Source organism: Zosterops lateralis, assembly GCF_965231275.1.
Source record: "Zosterops lateralis genome assembly, chromosome: 9".
NCBI classification, from domain to species: Eukaryota; Metazoa; Chordata; class Aves; order Passeriformes; family Zosteropidae; genus Zosterops; species Zosterops lateralis.
The window spans coordinates 30611154-30628678 of record NC_139769.1 but is presented as its reverse complement, the minus strand read 5'-3'; the positions used below and the strand labels follow the sequence as shown (position 1 = coordinate 30628678).

Genomic DNA, 17525 nt, shown 5'->3' with positions numbered 1-17525 from the left:
AATCAAGTAAACAGGTTCCTACACAGCAAAACATCATTTCTCTCTAGAGGAATTTTCATGGCAAAGATTGTCAGTCGAGCTCCAGAAGACTAACGAAAAGCAATAAACTACTAATTTTTTAACATCTCACTCTATTTGGCAGCTTATGAAACTCCATGTACTTTTCATGTTCCAAAAATAGGATGCTGCAGCAATTTGTCCATGCTAATTTAATGTTGAAGGAGAACTGGGAAGTGTACTTTATACCTATGATATCTCCAATATGATTTAAGGAGGAGGAAAACAAAATAGATGGAAGAACTACAATCTTCTTGTAAAATAAGCAGAGAGAACATGAGATTAAGACTATTTTCCTATTCTAGGAATTCAGGCACTGGTGAAAATTCAAAATGCCTGGCCAGATAAGTCATACTCAGAGCTTGAAAAATTTCAGGTCTCAAGGATTAAGTGGAGATGAGTCAGAAAAAGTAAAGTTAAAATTACTTAGCTGGAGCTACAGTAGCAAGAGAAAAAAATAAACAGATAAACCGAATTCCGAAGGAAAAAAGTGAACTACTCCTTGAATTTCAGCAACTGCCAAGTATAAACATGTACCTTAATGCTTTACACTACACAAAGATACAAGCTGCTACCTGGCCCTTTCCTGCAAATAAACCTCTTGATTCTGCTTTACAACCTGGCCTTGAGGAAAGCCTTACAAAACCATCACATGCCACCAGCTCAGCCATAATTTCCAGTGTTCAGACTTCTTCCCTGTGTCTGCAGGTGATGGCCCAGCACCACAAGGCTTTTATCTCAGTAAAGAGACTTCAGCTAAAGCTCACCATAACAGTTTCCACTGTCCCCTGTCACAGACTTTGGCACAGTTACCTGTCCAAACCCTAAGACGTCTTCCAGGTGCCACCAACGCAGAATATCAGCAGGAAGCAGAAAAACTCCTGGATAACAATTTTGCACTAGGTTAACATCTCTTTGGAAACTAAATACAGGTGGACAAAGTGTCTTCCTGCACCTGAATTCGTGCAGAAAGAATATTTTCATTCAGCCTCTCTGTGCAGACATCTTAACACCATCCTTTTTTTGTAGTACACTCTCCAACAGTGACCTAAACCAATATGTCAAGAGGAGACAAGACACATGAAAATAACAAAGGAACACTCCCAATCTCCCATAGTATCTATGTAAATGCAGAATCTGACTAGTTATGACAATTCGGGCTTACTTTCATTAATCTTTTTCTACTATTTCAGGTCAGCTGTAATCCAAAAATCAGTTATTCTAGGTAGATGGGTTTATTTCAATCCTTTTATACTCACTCACTGGCTCCTAAATTCTGGCCACAAGGTTTCATCACTCTCACTGTCTTTCACCTCTTCTTCATAGCAGTTCCAACTTATGTCCTTCCTGCCAGCAGCCCCCCAGAGTACTAAGCCTGGATGACTCTATCCAAAAGCAAGGAGAAGCCTCAGTGCCACAATCCCAGTCCTTTCATGGCACAGGAAACCAGTTGTATCCGTGCCCACAGCCAGTGAGGTTTACCAGTTCACATGCAAGGCAACTGGGAACCTGTCCTAAGAGGAAGCAACACACAAACTGGCACCAAGACAGAAAGAGATCCACCGAACTTCCACCATCTCCCTCCCTGCGTACAGCAGATCTCGATCCACGTTCTTTAAATGTTGTTTCCTTGCAGGTGGTTCCCTTCCCTCCTGGTCCTGGCAAAGCTTCCAGCAGCCCAGGCTCAGGAAAGATTACACATGCAAAATTGCAGTGTGGCAAACATTTTCCATTCACAAATAAATCTTAACCAACAGGTTTAAGCTGAACTGCTCACAAGAATATCCAGTTAACACGCACTACCCCAGCAGGTAAACAGATTCTGGGAGTGAAATGGATTCTGCTACCTAGCAGTTACAGGAACAAGTACTCCAGCAAGTATTTCAGTGGCTGGTTGAGAACAGACCAAACAGGTAGACCAGCAGGTGCTCAGGAAGATCCAAACCCTGTACAGCTACACACACCTCCTTCAGAGAAACACAAACTCTGAGGAACAAGTACTTTTCCAAAATCATCTTGCAGATAGCTCCAGCAACAGTTATAACCGAATGGGACACTAAAACAGGGATCGATCCTCCATTTCCAGAAAATCATGTTGGGTTATCAAGTCCATGCTCTATGCAGAGAGAGCCTTCCAGAGGGAAGGATCTGTTCTTCTACTTCTCTCCTTTGGGCCACAACATTTCTGAGCTTCCCAAGTGTGTCATCTGCTGAGGAGGATATTCTCAGGGAGCAGCAGGTGCGTCCATAAGCAGGTAGTCACCAGGAGCTGTAGAAATTCAGTGAGCTACTCTACACCTACATCCCTCATTACCGGATGAAGCTTTTGAGGAAGCCAAATTGACCAATGCAGCAGGATTTTGTTATTCTTCCCAAAAGACAAGTTACAAAGCATATAAAAATTCAGCAATAGGATATCAAGGAATAAATTCCCAAAGAGAGCAAGACAGTAGAACAACTATTGTCCTCAGTGCTGTACTCTCCACATGCACTCATATTTGCATGCATGTAATTATGGGTAACAGCCATCCACTGCCTCAGCCATGAAACACAAAGATTATCATCAGGGCATGCAGTGCTGGCCAGTTCATGGCAACATGTTATCTTAATTTTTGTGTTTGCCTGTTCATAGTGACATTTTGTGGTTATCTGTCTCCTAAATATTCAAAATTGGTCTGTTCTACTGAATTTGGTGAAGTGACATCATATATATGTTTCCTGCATTATCACAAATGAAAGATTCTGACACCTCTTCAGTACTCAGAATAGATTAATTTTTAACCAACGGATTTTTTGAAAATAATTTTCTAGTGCCAGCAGAGAATTTTGCAGACAGTCTTTCACCAGTGAGACTGTCCACTCTCACTGGAAAATACAGAGGGTTGACCTTGGGACTTGAGGTAAATACTGTCTTCTATTTCTTTTGGTCTAAGTGAATTCAAAGCAGTTCAAGACACATGAACCTTTGCTTTCTTAAAAGTCGAACAGTGAAACACCACCTATTTTCAAACCAACCGTTACAGATTCCTGCAGTTTCACAGAACTGCTGGAAGACTGTTCTGTCAACTTGAGGAATTAGGAATCAATTCTGAATGCAGGACTTCATGTCTTCAGTATGGTTGTACAACTTGTTGCCTGCGTGTGAAAAGCCTGAAAGGTGAGCAGCAAAACCATGTGTGGAAGTGGTTACCCAAGGAACACTTAGACATCAACACAAAAGGTGCACACAGACTCATTAGCCACAAAGCACAGACAAGCCAGCAGATGAAACTAAAAATCACTCTCCTAGCATAAGCTGAGCGCAGCTTCAAGGTCTTACCCCTGCTAGGCATCAACAGGCGCTTCTTCATGTTGCCTGATAGAGTACAAGTGAACAGAAAAGAGAAAAACATCACATCAGCAACCTGAACAGCAGCAGTTTTAAAAGTTCTTATGTTAAAACACAATCAGATATCAAATGTCTGTAATTATCTATCAGATAAGCTACATATAAAGTTAAAATAAAAGGTTAAATATGAGAGACTCTCTGGATCTCCCTCCATGCTGAGAATCACCATTACACCAACTGTTCCTTTCCCCCGCTAAGGAAAGCTATCCTCTGTGTTCTCACTCCCATTACAACCATTTCAACAAACCCTTTTCCCCTCATCTGAGATAGAGCCTGCACTTTCTCTTCCCTGACACTCTCAAGCAAGAGCAACTCTTCAGAACAGAGACACAGAGTCCAAGCCAGGAACATCCTGTTCTTTCTCCCACTTCAAACACCTTTCCCTTACCTCCTCTTCTTCAGGAGGTGAAGCCCATGCACAGAAGTGGTCAGTAATGGGGCCAACAAGGGAAACATCACTCAAAAAGTCTATTAGGGTATTCTTCACACTACTAATTTAAAAACTGAAGGGAAGTTTCTCCTTTGCTATCCCACTTGCGAGGTTGGCCAAGCCAGGCAGGGTTCCACTAGCACAGTGACTTTATGTGCATGCACTTCCCAGGCAATACACATGTGCCTCACCCAAAAGGAGAATGGTACAGGTGGCTTTTACAGTAGTTAAAAATAACCTTCCTCAAGAATAAGAAACTCAGGATTTATATAAAGGACTATGAGTTTACATAATCTCCTTGTATAGTGAAAGGACAGAAGAAAAAGTCTATAGACACAACATAAATTTTGTGGGAAAATATTTACCATCCATTCCATTGTGTTGTTCATAACTTCTTTTTCCCAGGATAGTTGGGGACCCATTATTAATGACAGGTGTAAACTTAGCAGGAGTCAGATTGTTGAGAGAACTGGACAAGCTCTTTGCAGGATCTGGTTTTGGAGGACATGGATGAGACTCTGGTGGAAAACAGCAAAGTAGAATTTTTTTATTAGCAATGATATTGGAATGATAAATCTGAAAACAACCTGCAAACTTCCAAGGTGACCAAGTACACCTCCTCTTATATACAAACTATCTCAGTCAATAGTTTTGACTGGTGACTGCTACTGATATAAAGCATTTCCATATATTTAGGAATTCACCACTACTAAAGATATTAAAATTACTATCATAGTATTGTCCTAAAATAAGATTTGATAGCAAAAGCACTTTGTATCTATTTCCATAAGACTGTTCTCCAATTACCTGAGGTGATTTTCAGGGTGCTGTATACTAAAACCCAACTTTGGCCATGTTGGTCACGCAATACCCCTAAACTCCGGGAAAATTACAACTTTGCCAATTTGCCAGAAATGTTTATAAAAAAATACAATTTCTTCAATGGCAAAAAAAGTGAAGATTCAAAGACCCACTATGAAGAACACAACATCTGAATTCAAGCTTTGGGCCAAGGCAGAGATCAAGCCCACACTCTTCAACTGAAAAGACTTTGAGAAAGTTACAAGAAACAGCAAATGGGAACTTCAAGTGAGTCTCTCTCTCACAGCAGTCTCTCTTTCTCTAACAGCAGAGTAACATATAAATTTAATCCCACTAACACCATCAAGAAAAACCTTCTTGGCAGTCCATCAGCTTCCCTCGATTTCCATCAGTCTTTTCCTCCAGCTCACCAATCCAGTGGAGACCCTAACACAGTGCAAGGAAAATTCAAAATCTACCGCTACTTTCTGCACAATTATTAAAATAAGGATTTTATCCAACAGCAAACTTCTCCCTTCATTTGCTCTTTTGTTGCACTGTATGTTTCCAAAGGTCCCTCAATCCGTGTATCCCATTCATACACGGCAGAAGTACAACATCCAACAGAGAAGCAGTAAATACTTAATACACCCTCACCCTTACAATATTTCATCAACAAAAACATTCAAAGAAACCTACAATCAACTCCAGTGCTGCTTATCTAAATAAAAAGGTGATCAACTTCCTCGCTAAGCTGAAAGTCTTAAAAATGCCCCTGTCCAAGACATCCCTGACAGACTCGTGTTTGGCTTCCAGAACAACCTGAGAGATGTCTGCAGAGAGACTGGGAGCAGTGGGGAAAAGGATTTGCCATTTGTCTGGAGTCAGTGCTGGCATGTCACACAGCATCACTTTGGATGCTTCCAGCACCCCAAACCTACACCAAAGTTCTGGATGGAACTACTCAGTCCTGCCTCACAGATCAATTCATGAGGCAGAAGTCCTCAGAAAATTGTAATTAAAAAGAAAAAAAATTAAAAACCCACCAAAACCCAAAAGCAAAGTGAAAAATAGAAGTATGATCCTTTTGTCTAGATTCAGCACAGAACAGCCATCAACTAATTCACAAGCTGTGGGACACAGTGCTGTCCTAAACCCAAGAGACTTCTTGGAGGACCCAACTGTACAAACTACCTCCAGACAGCCCAAAACAAGAAGTGAATAATCAAATGTTCCCAAAACATGATGTTGGTGTCTCCACCAGCAGGTGGTAACTTGTCCCCATATACATCAGAAGCCACAGGAAACACATCCCTCCCTTCACTTGAAAAAGTTTCTGATACAGCTTTATGATCCCAGAGTGGATTGCAGAGACACTGGGTCTGTTAGACTATATAGGAAAAGTAAAAGGGATAAGTTAATGAGATGGGTTTCATGTTTCCTTTGGTTTATGGGGTGGGTGGTTTTTTTGTTGTTGTTGTTTTTGTTTGTTTGTTTTAATCCAGAATGAGTATCTAAATCTAGACCCAAGTGGAAAACCCAAATGGTCAGCAGAGTAGCTAGGAGGGTGTTCCTGTGTTTGGGGGGTTTTGCATGTGACAGTTCAGTTTGCTAAATACCTAAATACCGGAGTACTGCTTCTAAAGGCTTTCGAACCACTTGCTTTAATAGCAATGGGTTTTCTGATGCCTCAGGTAAACGTGCTGTGCCTGTAAAACACAGAAAAAGAATTAGAGGGTGAAGAATTTAGCTATTATAGCAAAACCAAGTAAATAACTCCAGTGTCCTGAAAGGACTTTGCCATTAAAAGGAATTTTACAGGTGGCAAGCAGATCCTGGCAATAGGACACAAACAAAGAGAATGCTCCATGTAATAGCAAACACAAATGTTTTAAAACAAACAACTCGTGAACTTCCAAAGTTATTTTGCTCAACCTACCATCAGTTAGAAGACTCTGCAAGTACAGCTAGATTTTGTGAAAGCACTAGCTATGTGCAAGAGAACACCTCAGCAAGCTGCAACTCAAAACTTTATAGGACAGGAGCCTCAAAGGACTCCTTGGCAAGGAGGTCCCAGCTGCAGCACACTCACATTCTGCTTTGATTGCTGCACTGTTGATAGGCAGATAGGGGTGTCTTGCAGCATGCCAAGGGCGCAAGATATCTCGACATAAACGTCTGGCAATTCTGGTCAGTTTTGTTGTGTGGAGATAGAAAGCTTGTCGTGTCTTCATAGCAAACTTGGGACTCCCACTGTTTCGTACTGGCACACCATGAGGACTCTGAAGGGAAAGGAAAATAAAAATGGTTTCTGAAAAAGTAATTATTAGTAAGTATGGTTCTAAAGAAGAGACAGTATTATGTAAAATCACTTTCAACTACTGATTCTCAGATGTAAGAACAGAAATGGTATTACAGATGAAAATATTTTTAGCCCAGCTATTCCCCATTTCCCAAGTCTAATCCCAAATATCTCAAAGGACAAAATGAAGGTAAATCTTTTTACCTTGCAGGGAAGCCTTTATTTCTATGCTGCCTCAAGTTTTAAGGTAGAAATCCAAAAGCCAGACATGAAGAAGTTACCTGGTGCTATCAAATGATTTAGAGCTTATAGACTCAACAGAAAGACACTCCAGTTTTGGGTGCTTAGGGCTGCTCTGGAGGTACAATGCAAACTCCTTATAACAAAGTATTTGTCAGAAGGAGAGAAAAATCAGGAAGAGCTGCATGACAAAAATATACACCACAAACTCACTTTTCCAAACCAAATGTATGGCACACAGGAATAGTTTTGGCTCAAAGCTGCAAGAATTTGTTTTAATTCTTACTCTCACCTCAGCAAATGTACTGAGATGTCAAATATTAATTGCATATAATAAAGAGTACTACTGGAAAACAGTTACCAGCCACTGAGAACCAAAGCAGTATCTTATCTTCTTTATGAAAAGCAACTAGGTCAACCAATGAAATCATGCAAGTAGTATCTTGTTATCTTAGACCCACCCATAGCTGGAAAACAGGAAGAAATTTGAGTTTGGAGAGAACAAGGTTTTCCCTTCTCTGACTATTTACATACTTTTAATTAACAAACAAGAGGTATAAGGCAGTTATCTCAGCAGTTAGGAGGCTTCAGAGGGCAAAGAGAAGCCTGGAAAGGATAAAGGTCAAACAAAAAAAAAAAAAAAAAAAAAACAAACAAACAAACAAACAAAAAAAAAAAAAAAAAAAAAAAAAAAAAAAAAAAAAAAAAAGGAAAGGGAATGATAGCAAAGAATAGGAGAGAGCAAAGGAATTATCCTGAGATGGAAGTTCAGTGTGTGCTATCCTTCTATCCAAGTGATACAGTTACTTTCTCCAATCAGCTTAATGTCTAATGCTTCCAGATTAAACCTTCATGAAATTCAGAAAAAAATACAAGAATTTTGGTTTTGGAATAAGAGAGGAAAAATGAAACAGAAACAGCTCATACAATGCTTGTTCAAACCTATCCATAAAAAGGATGATTATTAAAAAAGATAGGATTAGGTAGAAAAACAAGATAAAGGATCTCTAAAAAGCCACAAGCTATTTGGGGTACATCTAATTTTGAATACGCCTTGGGAGAGTAAATAGGCTTCAGGAAATAATTCCTTTGGAGAGGAAAAAAAAACCAGCGCTGTTCCCCCTACAGCAAAAATCATGGAAACCAAATACCAGAAACACTGGTTGGCATTTCAGTTTCTCCCATCTCCGCAAAGTCTCTTCATGCATTTGAAGGCTGCTTTGGTAAACAAATGATGGTTTGGTTTTTTTTCCTCAGGGCAGTACTTGGCAATAAATTACTTCTAGCCGAGGTTAATGCACCAACTTCTGCTTGACATGAAATACCAAATCCAAGGACAACAATGAAGGCTGAAGGCATTCTTTCAGTGGTTAAATATTTAAGAACAGTGAGCAGGCATGGCAGGTAGCATGACACTCAGCTTGCCAGGCAGAAGCAGCAGTCTGCCTGGTGGATACCCACCAAATTATTGCGGTTTGGTCCAGGCCTCTCCCCATCTAACCGTGTTGGCATTTTCAAGCCACCGTACTTCTTCCAGTAGGTCCAACAGGATGCACAGAGGCGACACTGCATGTTAGGGGGACCCCAAGAATACCACTGGTAAGACTGGGTGGCTAGAGATAACAAAGGTGGAAATTATATATATTCTTACACAGGATCACTTTTCAGATCTTATTCTCTTTAGAAGCAGCACAAAACATTCACCCACCCACACACAGAGCAAAGCTCAAACAGACCTTAAAAACTGATGATGGCTTCACTGTCATCACCACTGTTAAACATACTTGTGATTTCAGCAGAATTGATTACATTAATTAATCTACAGCCCTTTTAAAATGTGAACAAAAATAAACAATTATTATGATGGGAAGAATTCCTGTCAAAGGAACTGAAGGTTCTCTTTTTGCAAGAGAATTTCTGCAGAACATGGAACACAGCAAAGATTGTCTTCAGGAGCTTCCCACATATTAATTTTACAAATGAAAAATGTACAGAGTCTGTGACTTGACTTCTCACACAGTCCTACATTCCAGCATCTCTAAAGGCTCCCCATAAAGAAGCATAATCATTAGAACTCAGTATACTAATATCAGGCAACAGATCAAATACAGTGGGTGTCACATATTTTGAAATCCACTAAAAATGATGAAAAAAGTTACCAAATTCACACCTTGGTGATTTAAACATTTACTCAATAGTCACCTGCAATTACATAGAACATCTACCATCTCCCCCTTTAGTACTTGATAATTCTATTTACAAATCTAACGCCAGTAGTTAAAAAGCAAATCAAAACAAACACTAAACAAAAACAACCTTAAAAAAACCCTTTTGCTTAAATGCTGCTATATCTAGTTCTGCCCCCCTTCCCCAGCACAAGACAGCTTTAACATTTCCATCTCAGCTGCTGTTCTGGCACTTACTGTAACAGCTCTCACAGGCTCGTCCTGCTCCCGCGTTCTGTGCCTGGACTCCAGTACCATTTACCACTCCTGGTTTGACATTATTTACATTGATCTGGTTGGGGTTTGGCTTGTTACTTAAAACACAAAGCAAAAAGAATGAGAAGAGTTAATTGACACATACAATTTTTTATTTGATTTTTGAAGGTATGGCCCAAAATGTTTGAAGGCTCAAATTTAATTCACCGTGTGGCTTCCAGAACCAGCTGTAATTACCACCAATCTGACTTTTATGAACACACTGTCTCCAATAGTATTTTTAAAACACTGATAATGAAAATAACTGTAACGATAGTTGGATGCCATTTACAAGACTTCAAAACCTTTTAAAAAACAAGAAACCAGGCTAGGTAGGTATCTTATTCACTATCCCAGACATATGAATGTAGTAGGTAAGATCTCACTCACAAGTTCTCAACAAGAGACATTTTACTTAAATGTCAAAAAAGAAGATTGGGGTCTGGAGCAGAAGCAGTAGGCAGAGAGAGGGCAACGTCTGCTTACTTCAGGGAAATACAACCCTAGACTGCAGTCACATATATTTGCATGTTGTCTCACTGCAAGGGTTTGCATCATGTGGTCACAATTCCCACAACTACACCCAACACACAACAACAGTTGTCACCTCAGCGCATCCCTATATCCTCTTTAAAATGATGATTCACGAAAAGCCAAGAGCTAAAAGCTAAAACAAAAGCTACTGGTGGGAGCCGAGAATGGAAGGCCGACAAAACCTTGGCATGGAGAGCAGTATGGAGTAGCACAAAACCTCTGCAGAGGAGGAAGTGTCTGAGGGGGAAAATGAGGCCTTCAAAAATCTTTGGCACGGGAGGGAAGAAGGAGGACAGAGTATTGCTATTGCAGGGACAGGACTTCTGAGGAATGGAGGAAGGTGGAAGAAGTCATACGCAAAGTTTCACACAAGAGCACATGAGAAGTTTATCAAACACACAGGGACTCCAGGGTTCTCTTAGGAGTTCACATTATAGAAGCAACAAAGAGCAGGCAGGCTTTGGACCCAACTGCTAAACGTAAGCCCGAATTGCAATGCTGGTTACATTCCTATCTTATTCTCTTAACTGAAGACTGAAGAGAGTGGGCATTTTCCTTTTATTTCCAACTAAGGAACCTATGGTAAGACAGAGAGAGTGCAAAAGGCAATCCTGCCTCTAATATATTGCAGAGTGGGATCAGCCTTGCTCTCACAGGTGGGTGTAATAAAAGAGTGAGTTAGTTGATAGTCAGTCAGTTGGAGTCTGCTGGCAGTGCTGTGAGGATGAAGGGATAGGAGGTGATGTGAGGGACAGATAAGGTAAGCCACTGTAGAGGGGACAGACAGGGTTAGGCAGCTGTGCTAGGGACAGGAAGCAGTGAGCTGGAACTGCAGAAGAAAGAGAGAAGAAGGAGATAAAGAGGCAGAGCTGTATGGAGCTGCCCATATGATTGATACATAGAGAAGGTATGAAGGACTTCCAGATAACATGGTGCTGATACTTGAGGCCCTCTGAGGGTTTTAATGAAGCATTCTGAGTGCAGTGGCCATCTCGACTACAACACAAACCCATGATTTGGAAGCAGAAATACCTTAAAATGGCTTTCTGCAATCTCCTTTTTTTACACATCAGTTGCACACTGACACAGGAGTCACAGTGATTTCAGTAACCCAAAATACTTGCTCTGTTTCACCTGGGCTAGTGCTACAAAAACAGTATTGTGGGAATAGGGTGACATCCTAGGGTGATGTTATGATGCTTGCATCCCCAGTGGTCTGTTCTGTGTGTGCTGTATGTTGAGCTCTGTACCTTTAAGACTGGTTCTGAGAGTGAAGCAGGGAAAGAAGCAGCACACGGTGTGTTTTGAGAAAACAGCATTCACTGCTACACATTCTTCTCTCTGGACTCTGTGGTGCTCATCAGACGTACAGACAGCAGCCAAAGAGAGAAGTTTATTTTCTTTTAGTTAGTCTAGCTAGCTGAGGCAAAGAAGCTTCCTGGACTGTTTTTTTTTTCCTTTTTCTTGGGACTGTTTGAATCTACTCTGGACTGAAAATCCAGAGGAGGACCGAGGGCTCACACCTGTGGCCCACTGGGGCCTGGACCTCTGGAGGGACTGAGACTGGTGGGAGACTCAGAGAGCTGAGCTACACCCATGGCAAGGACTTCCTCAGTTTTGTCATCTCTCTTTGGAATGGCGAGAGGTTTTATTGTTTCGTATTATTCATTCTTTATGTTTGTGGGCAGTTTGTTTGTTAAACAAATAGTTTTTTCCACTTTTCTCCAAGGAAGTTCTTTTCCTAGACCAGCTGGGGGGTGGGGCCATTTGGGTTTGCTCTCCAGAGGGACCCCATTCAAAGTTTCCTCCCAGATTTGCCCTAAACCAGGACAAGAGCCAAATTAATTTCTTTCTAATGGGGCACCAGCATCAGGTTTTTCATGTTCTCCGCAATAATCCCTGAAAGCAAAGGAGTTCCAAGTGACATAATTCTGAAGACAACTGGAAGTTGATGCTGCCCTGAAAGCCAGAAAACATCCTTCTTATCTGAAAATATCTGTATCCTGAGATACAGAGCACAGTAAAGTTCCATTTTGACAGAGACAAAATAGGTTCTGCTGTGAATGAACTACAGAAACCGCACACAGACTGCATTAGGAAGCAAGAGTGTGTTTGTCCAGTCAAGGAAAAACTTCTGATAGCATTCTCACTGTAAAATTCAGAGTCTTTCTGCAGCAGTGAAAGTTCAGGAGGCCAAGTGGCACAGGAACATTGTAAGTAGTTTGCTCCTATAGAGCACTGAGCAGCACATACACAGCTCAAAAGCAGCAGGAGAAAGGAAAAAAAACAAACATTTAGATTAATTCACAAGCCTGAATATATTTTCGTATCCTGCTTATTAATTTGCCCAGCTCCTAAAAAGATTAAAGTGTTTCAGGGTGCTTATCAGAAAGGCACCGAGTTCTGACCCCGCAGATGGCAGGAGATCTGTAGGCCCGTTTAACAAAGGGGCAGTTGAAAGAGGGAACATTCATGCTCCTCTGCTCTGGGACGTCACTATAGTAACCTGCTGCAAAAGAAATTCTGCCAATGATTCACGAGCAAACTCCATGTGCAAACATTGCCCCGACACTGCAAAAGAAACAGCCCTCACAGATGCATGCCGCTACAAGCGGTGTTGCTCCACAGAGAAAGAGACTGAAGTAAAGAAAACTAAGGCCTTATGCTTCAACATCAGGCCTGTTGCTTCCCCTTCTATACCTTGGATTTACTCTCCAAAACTATAGCAAAAAGCCCAACAAAGCACATCCAAAGAACTGGGACCAGAAAGGAGGATGATGGCCTGACTATTATCCCCTTCTAAAACCATGTTCAAGCTTATATTTAAACACAAGTGGAAAGCATGCACTGGTGAAAGCTGATCACCAAACCATGCTGATCAGAAGGACTAGCACACTATAGTTTTGGTAAACTCCAGGATTCTGCAGCACTACAATTAATGAAGTTGCAGCAAGCACCGGAGAGTGTCCTGCTCCAAAGCTATCGTCAAGTTTCTCAGTGGCAGTAACAATAAAATTCACGCAGATAAAGTTTTCATCATACGAGAAGCAAAAAGCTCTTAATTGTTGATGATATGTTAATTAAACTTGTTTGATATCACCAAAGCCTGCCACAGCTATTAAGAGAATCAGATGAGTAACTGGATGAATCATTAAGCAATTAATGAAGCTGAAGCTAAAGATGCAAATAAGGTAGTGAGAATACTGATGGTGTAGCAAACTGTCATTTCCAGTTCATATATCAGGAACAGAAGTCCCTTAAAGGGGTTTTAGCTGTGAAGGAGCAGTCAGTTAAGCTAGAACAGGGACTATGAAGTGCAGATTTCTGGGCTGTATTGTTCAGATCAGTCTCAAAGGAAAAGATGGAGGCAACAAAGCACATGCAGAGAGAAGCCTGTCAACACAGACAGGCCCTTGCACAAAAAAAACCCCAACCTGGAGATAATCCTGATCCCCACAGAAGACTGTCCCTTTCAGTCAAACAGCATTTGACCCACAGCACAGTGATAAAATTTTAGGTGTTAGAAATAATTATAAACTTAATACCATCCAGTGAATGTTTCCTGCTATTAAGAACCCATGTGTGCTGGATGCAACAGAACAATTAAGAAATAAAGCCTCAAAATTAAAAACAATTTAAAATCCTTTCTAAGGCACATTTCTACCATTTACCTCTAGGCATCTAACAGAAGTGTCTGGATCCAGGCAACAGAGGTGAGCTTTTCTCACAGCTCTCCAACCTCCTGTAAATATCCACTTCTAAGAACAGCTCTAGCCACCGTTAAACAATGCTTTCTGAACAGGAGCAGCTTTCTCCAACAAAATGTTGGAGATTGCCATTTTAACTAGCACAGCTACCAAGGGAAGTGCAGCATTGCACCTTTTAAGTTTTCCATGTTGCCATGGACCTCTGCAGAATGAAATGAGGAAGAAAAATGGTCTTGCTCCTCAAGCAGAGGACAACCAAGAAACAGACAAAGAAATTATCCTCAGTTTGTTAAGCAGCTGCCCCTTGTAGTGATCCAAAGCTTTGACCTATTCCTCCAGTTTCCCTACTGGATTCACAAAAGGGGCACAGTAGGGAGAACAGTATTTCCCTGCTTCACAGCCTTTGAGAGGCTGCGTTTGCAGCTTGTAAAAGTGCTTTGAGATTCTCAGACAAAATACCATAAATAGAATGTATTCATTAACACAGACAGATGTAGAGTTAAAAGTTAGATTTTTCACCAGTACATTTTGGAGACTGGAAACTGTGTGGAGCAGTTAATTCTTCCCTTTACGTTCCTACCCCTTCTGGTATCACTTAGATCAAAGCAAATGCAAGAAAAGCCACACAAAACTGGATGTCTCAGCCTTTACCACTGCAGATGTCCTAATCCCAAAAAGCACAAGCTACACAACCAGATCTTCACCAAAAAGAAGATGGTACATATGATGCCTGTAATACTAGTAAAACCAGAGTACAACTTCCACAACTACCAGAAGAGTATTTTTTGGGTACACACTAGAAGGAGAAAGAGTTTGAGACTACACCTGCATCAAGGTCTTCCAAGCACTGCACTCACTTTGGAGGATGGCAGGACAAGGCATGTGAGAATGTGGAATTTCTTTGTGTGTTCAGACTTCTGTTGCTGCTTCAACAGCACTCCCATTGACAGAGACAACGCTACAGAAAACAACTGAAACATTTGTTTTTCAGTATTTCCCGAGTTTAACTGATTTTTCACTTTTTCCTTTCACTAGGAAACACATTAGTGCTTTTCAGCCAAAGGGTTTCATTGCAAAGCCATATTTATAGACATTAGGTTCTGTCAAGTCAACTACAAATGTCTGTCCCAAAATCAGGGTTATTCCTGGAAGCAGTACAGAAATCTTTGTTCAGTCTGGGTAAGAAACGTTTTTCTAAGATGTTGGTGTAGGACTTGACAATCTCACATCAATTACCTGTATGACCCTCCATGCTTCAGTTACCTGCGTTAATAAATCTGGAGCACAGTCTCAAGCTAAAAAATATCAACTCTAAAGTTTTACATAGAGCTGTTATTTTTCATTGTGTAACATGTATGCCACCTTAGAAGACAGTTTCTATTGTCTTTCTTATCTTCCTCTTCTCTGCTAGATTTTCCTATTTAGCATTGGAGAAGCAAACAAGAGCCCTATTAATGGAAGACAGCCAGAGGAAAAAAAAGACAAAATTGTTTGAGCCTGATATCCTCCAGGATCTCCCATTGCCAACAATTTAACCCCAGTTACTGTTAAAATGGGTTTTAGTCAACCAGCTCATACGCTTCTGCATAGGTCTTATGACAGCCTACATCAAGTAATTTATTTCCAAGGTGACAAGTGGATCATTATGGCTCAAGCCTAGAAACAGAAATGGGCTCAGTAACATGATAAGGACAAATCAATAACATTGGTATTTAGATCCCTACACTGTGCATTGCTATTACAAGCCAAGAACATAATCTTCTTCTAGGTCACAAGATAATGTAGATGCCATACAGTCCCTATATGCCAGACCTTGTACTCCAGCTTGTGTAGAAGTAATCCAAAAAGCTTAGAAATATTTAACTGCTGCCACCTTTAGAGGTATTAATAGCAAGAAAACAGCATAAGCATTCATATGGGATTAAGTAAATTATGTAATTGCTACTTTTCCTGATACACATGAAAGGATATTGAAGGAGGAGGAAAATGTATCCCCCATTTTATCAATTAAATAATATGTAAGTTAAGGTATAACACTAATAAAAGGAACCATGACTAGAAATCAAAGACAAGAAGAGCAGCCACGTGGGCAGAGCCAGGTCTTTTCCTGAAGCAGGGAGGTAAGTTGCTGATGTGATTATGTGTTCTCTAGGTAGGAACAAGAATTACCTTGCTGGGGGATAAGATGCCACTCCAGGCAGCCATTATCAAATGAGCACCACAACCTTCCAAACACAAAGCCCTCCCTCCACACATTATAATCCAAGAGAACAGCAGGACTGCCAGGCTCTCTTGTCTGCAATATCCTTTTGCATCTGCAGTCTAAATTATACTGCCTTTTTCTTTATGAGCTTATCACATTGTGAATTCACGTTTAATTTGATGTCCAGTGTCCCCCTGCAGAGTAACACTGTTCACAAAAAGCAATATTGTTGAAAAATTGCATGACAAGAAATCTATTTGGCTTCACTCTGAATATTACACCTCATTTTTAGTAAATTCACCTGAGAGGTATTGACATATAATCACGAATCCTCAATTTTCAGAAGAAATAAGGGGCTGTCTTTCAAGCTAAATATATAAAAATTAGTTTTATCTAAAGTAACAGAACAGATGGTAGAAGTTCATAAATATTTAAAAGGAGAGAGCATAAAAGAGCAAAGGAGTTATTGGGGATAATACACAGGGGAACATATCTGGGAGTGAAAGTTGAAAAGTGAAAGGAAAGGGTAGACAAGAAGTTCTGCATTATAGTAACTATTGACTAGGCTATGCAGAGGAAATGCAATACAAGACACATTTTAGTAATAATTTTGTTTTAAAATATATGCGTGCCTGTAAATAATTATACATTATTTTTAATATATAATGAGATATTAAACAAACCAACATGCATTGGTGATCCACTGCTGAGAAAAATTAAGAAAAACGATAAATTATTGAGCAGTTAGCTACTCTTTTGTTCACTACCATGCTGACCTGCCAGCAAGTCCCCAACTCCCAGTCCATACAAAAATAAAAATTAGAAGATAAGTAACAGTCACTTCAGGATGGAAACATTACAGAGGATGTAGGAAATTAGCAACATGACAGCACAACATCCTAACCAGGAAACAGTAATATTGGTAGGACAGGGAAACTGCTACACCAGTCCCTCTACAATGAGATAGAAAACAAAACAAGAGATACTTACTAGTTGGGTATATACACTTGTTTGAGCTTGCTTTCTGCTTCTGCTGCTTTCAATCGTTTCTTTGAATAGAAAAAAGAAAATGGTTACAATAAAAAGAAAGCAAGAGCCATCTTACATGAGTCAAGTAGAAAATTCATAAGGGTTTGGGCACTTATTTACTGAACAGCTACTGCTAAATCTTCTTCCAACAAGAAAATATTCACTGAGGACAACTGTGGGCATGATATTACTAAGTAGCTTTTCAAAAAAGTCAAATAGATCCCAAGCTACTATAAATGAGGACAAACTTTTCATTCCCATACACTTCAATTCAAATTCCTTTTTTTAAAGGTTTTTATTTCCCCTGCAGAAGAAAATGTGACACATCACTGTCAATCCTCCATGATAACATTC

The 17525-nt window shown here is 40.3% G+C and overlaps 1 protein-coding gene across 2 annotated transcripts in view; it reads right to left on the bottom strand.

The window, feature by feature from the left end:
* Positions 1-17525, bottom strand: part of MTA1 (metastasis associated 1) — a 76845-nt gene that overhangs the window by 16100 nt on the left and 43220 nt on the right. For both annotated transcript variants that reach the window (XM_083867214.1, XM_083867215.1), the window contains exons 11-17: positions 17133-17191; positions 9642-9757; positions 8680-8831; positions 6769-6958; positions 6296-6385; positions 4241-4393; positions 3377-3412 (exon numbers count right to left, since the gene is read on the bottom strand). In XM_083867214.1, the coding sequence (XP_083723340.1) occupies positions 3377-3412; positions 4241-4393; positions 6296-6385; positions 6769-6958; positions 8680-8831; positions 9642-9757; positions 17133-17191 (796 nt within the window). The remainder of the gene's footprint in view (positions 1-3376; positions 3413-4240; positions 4394-6295; positions 6386-6768; positions 6959-8679; positions 8832-9641; positions 9758-17132; positions 17192-17525) is intronic.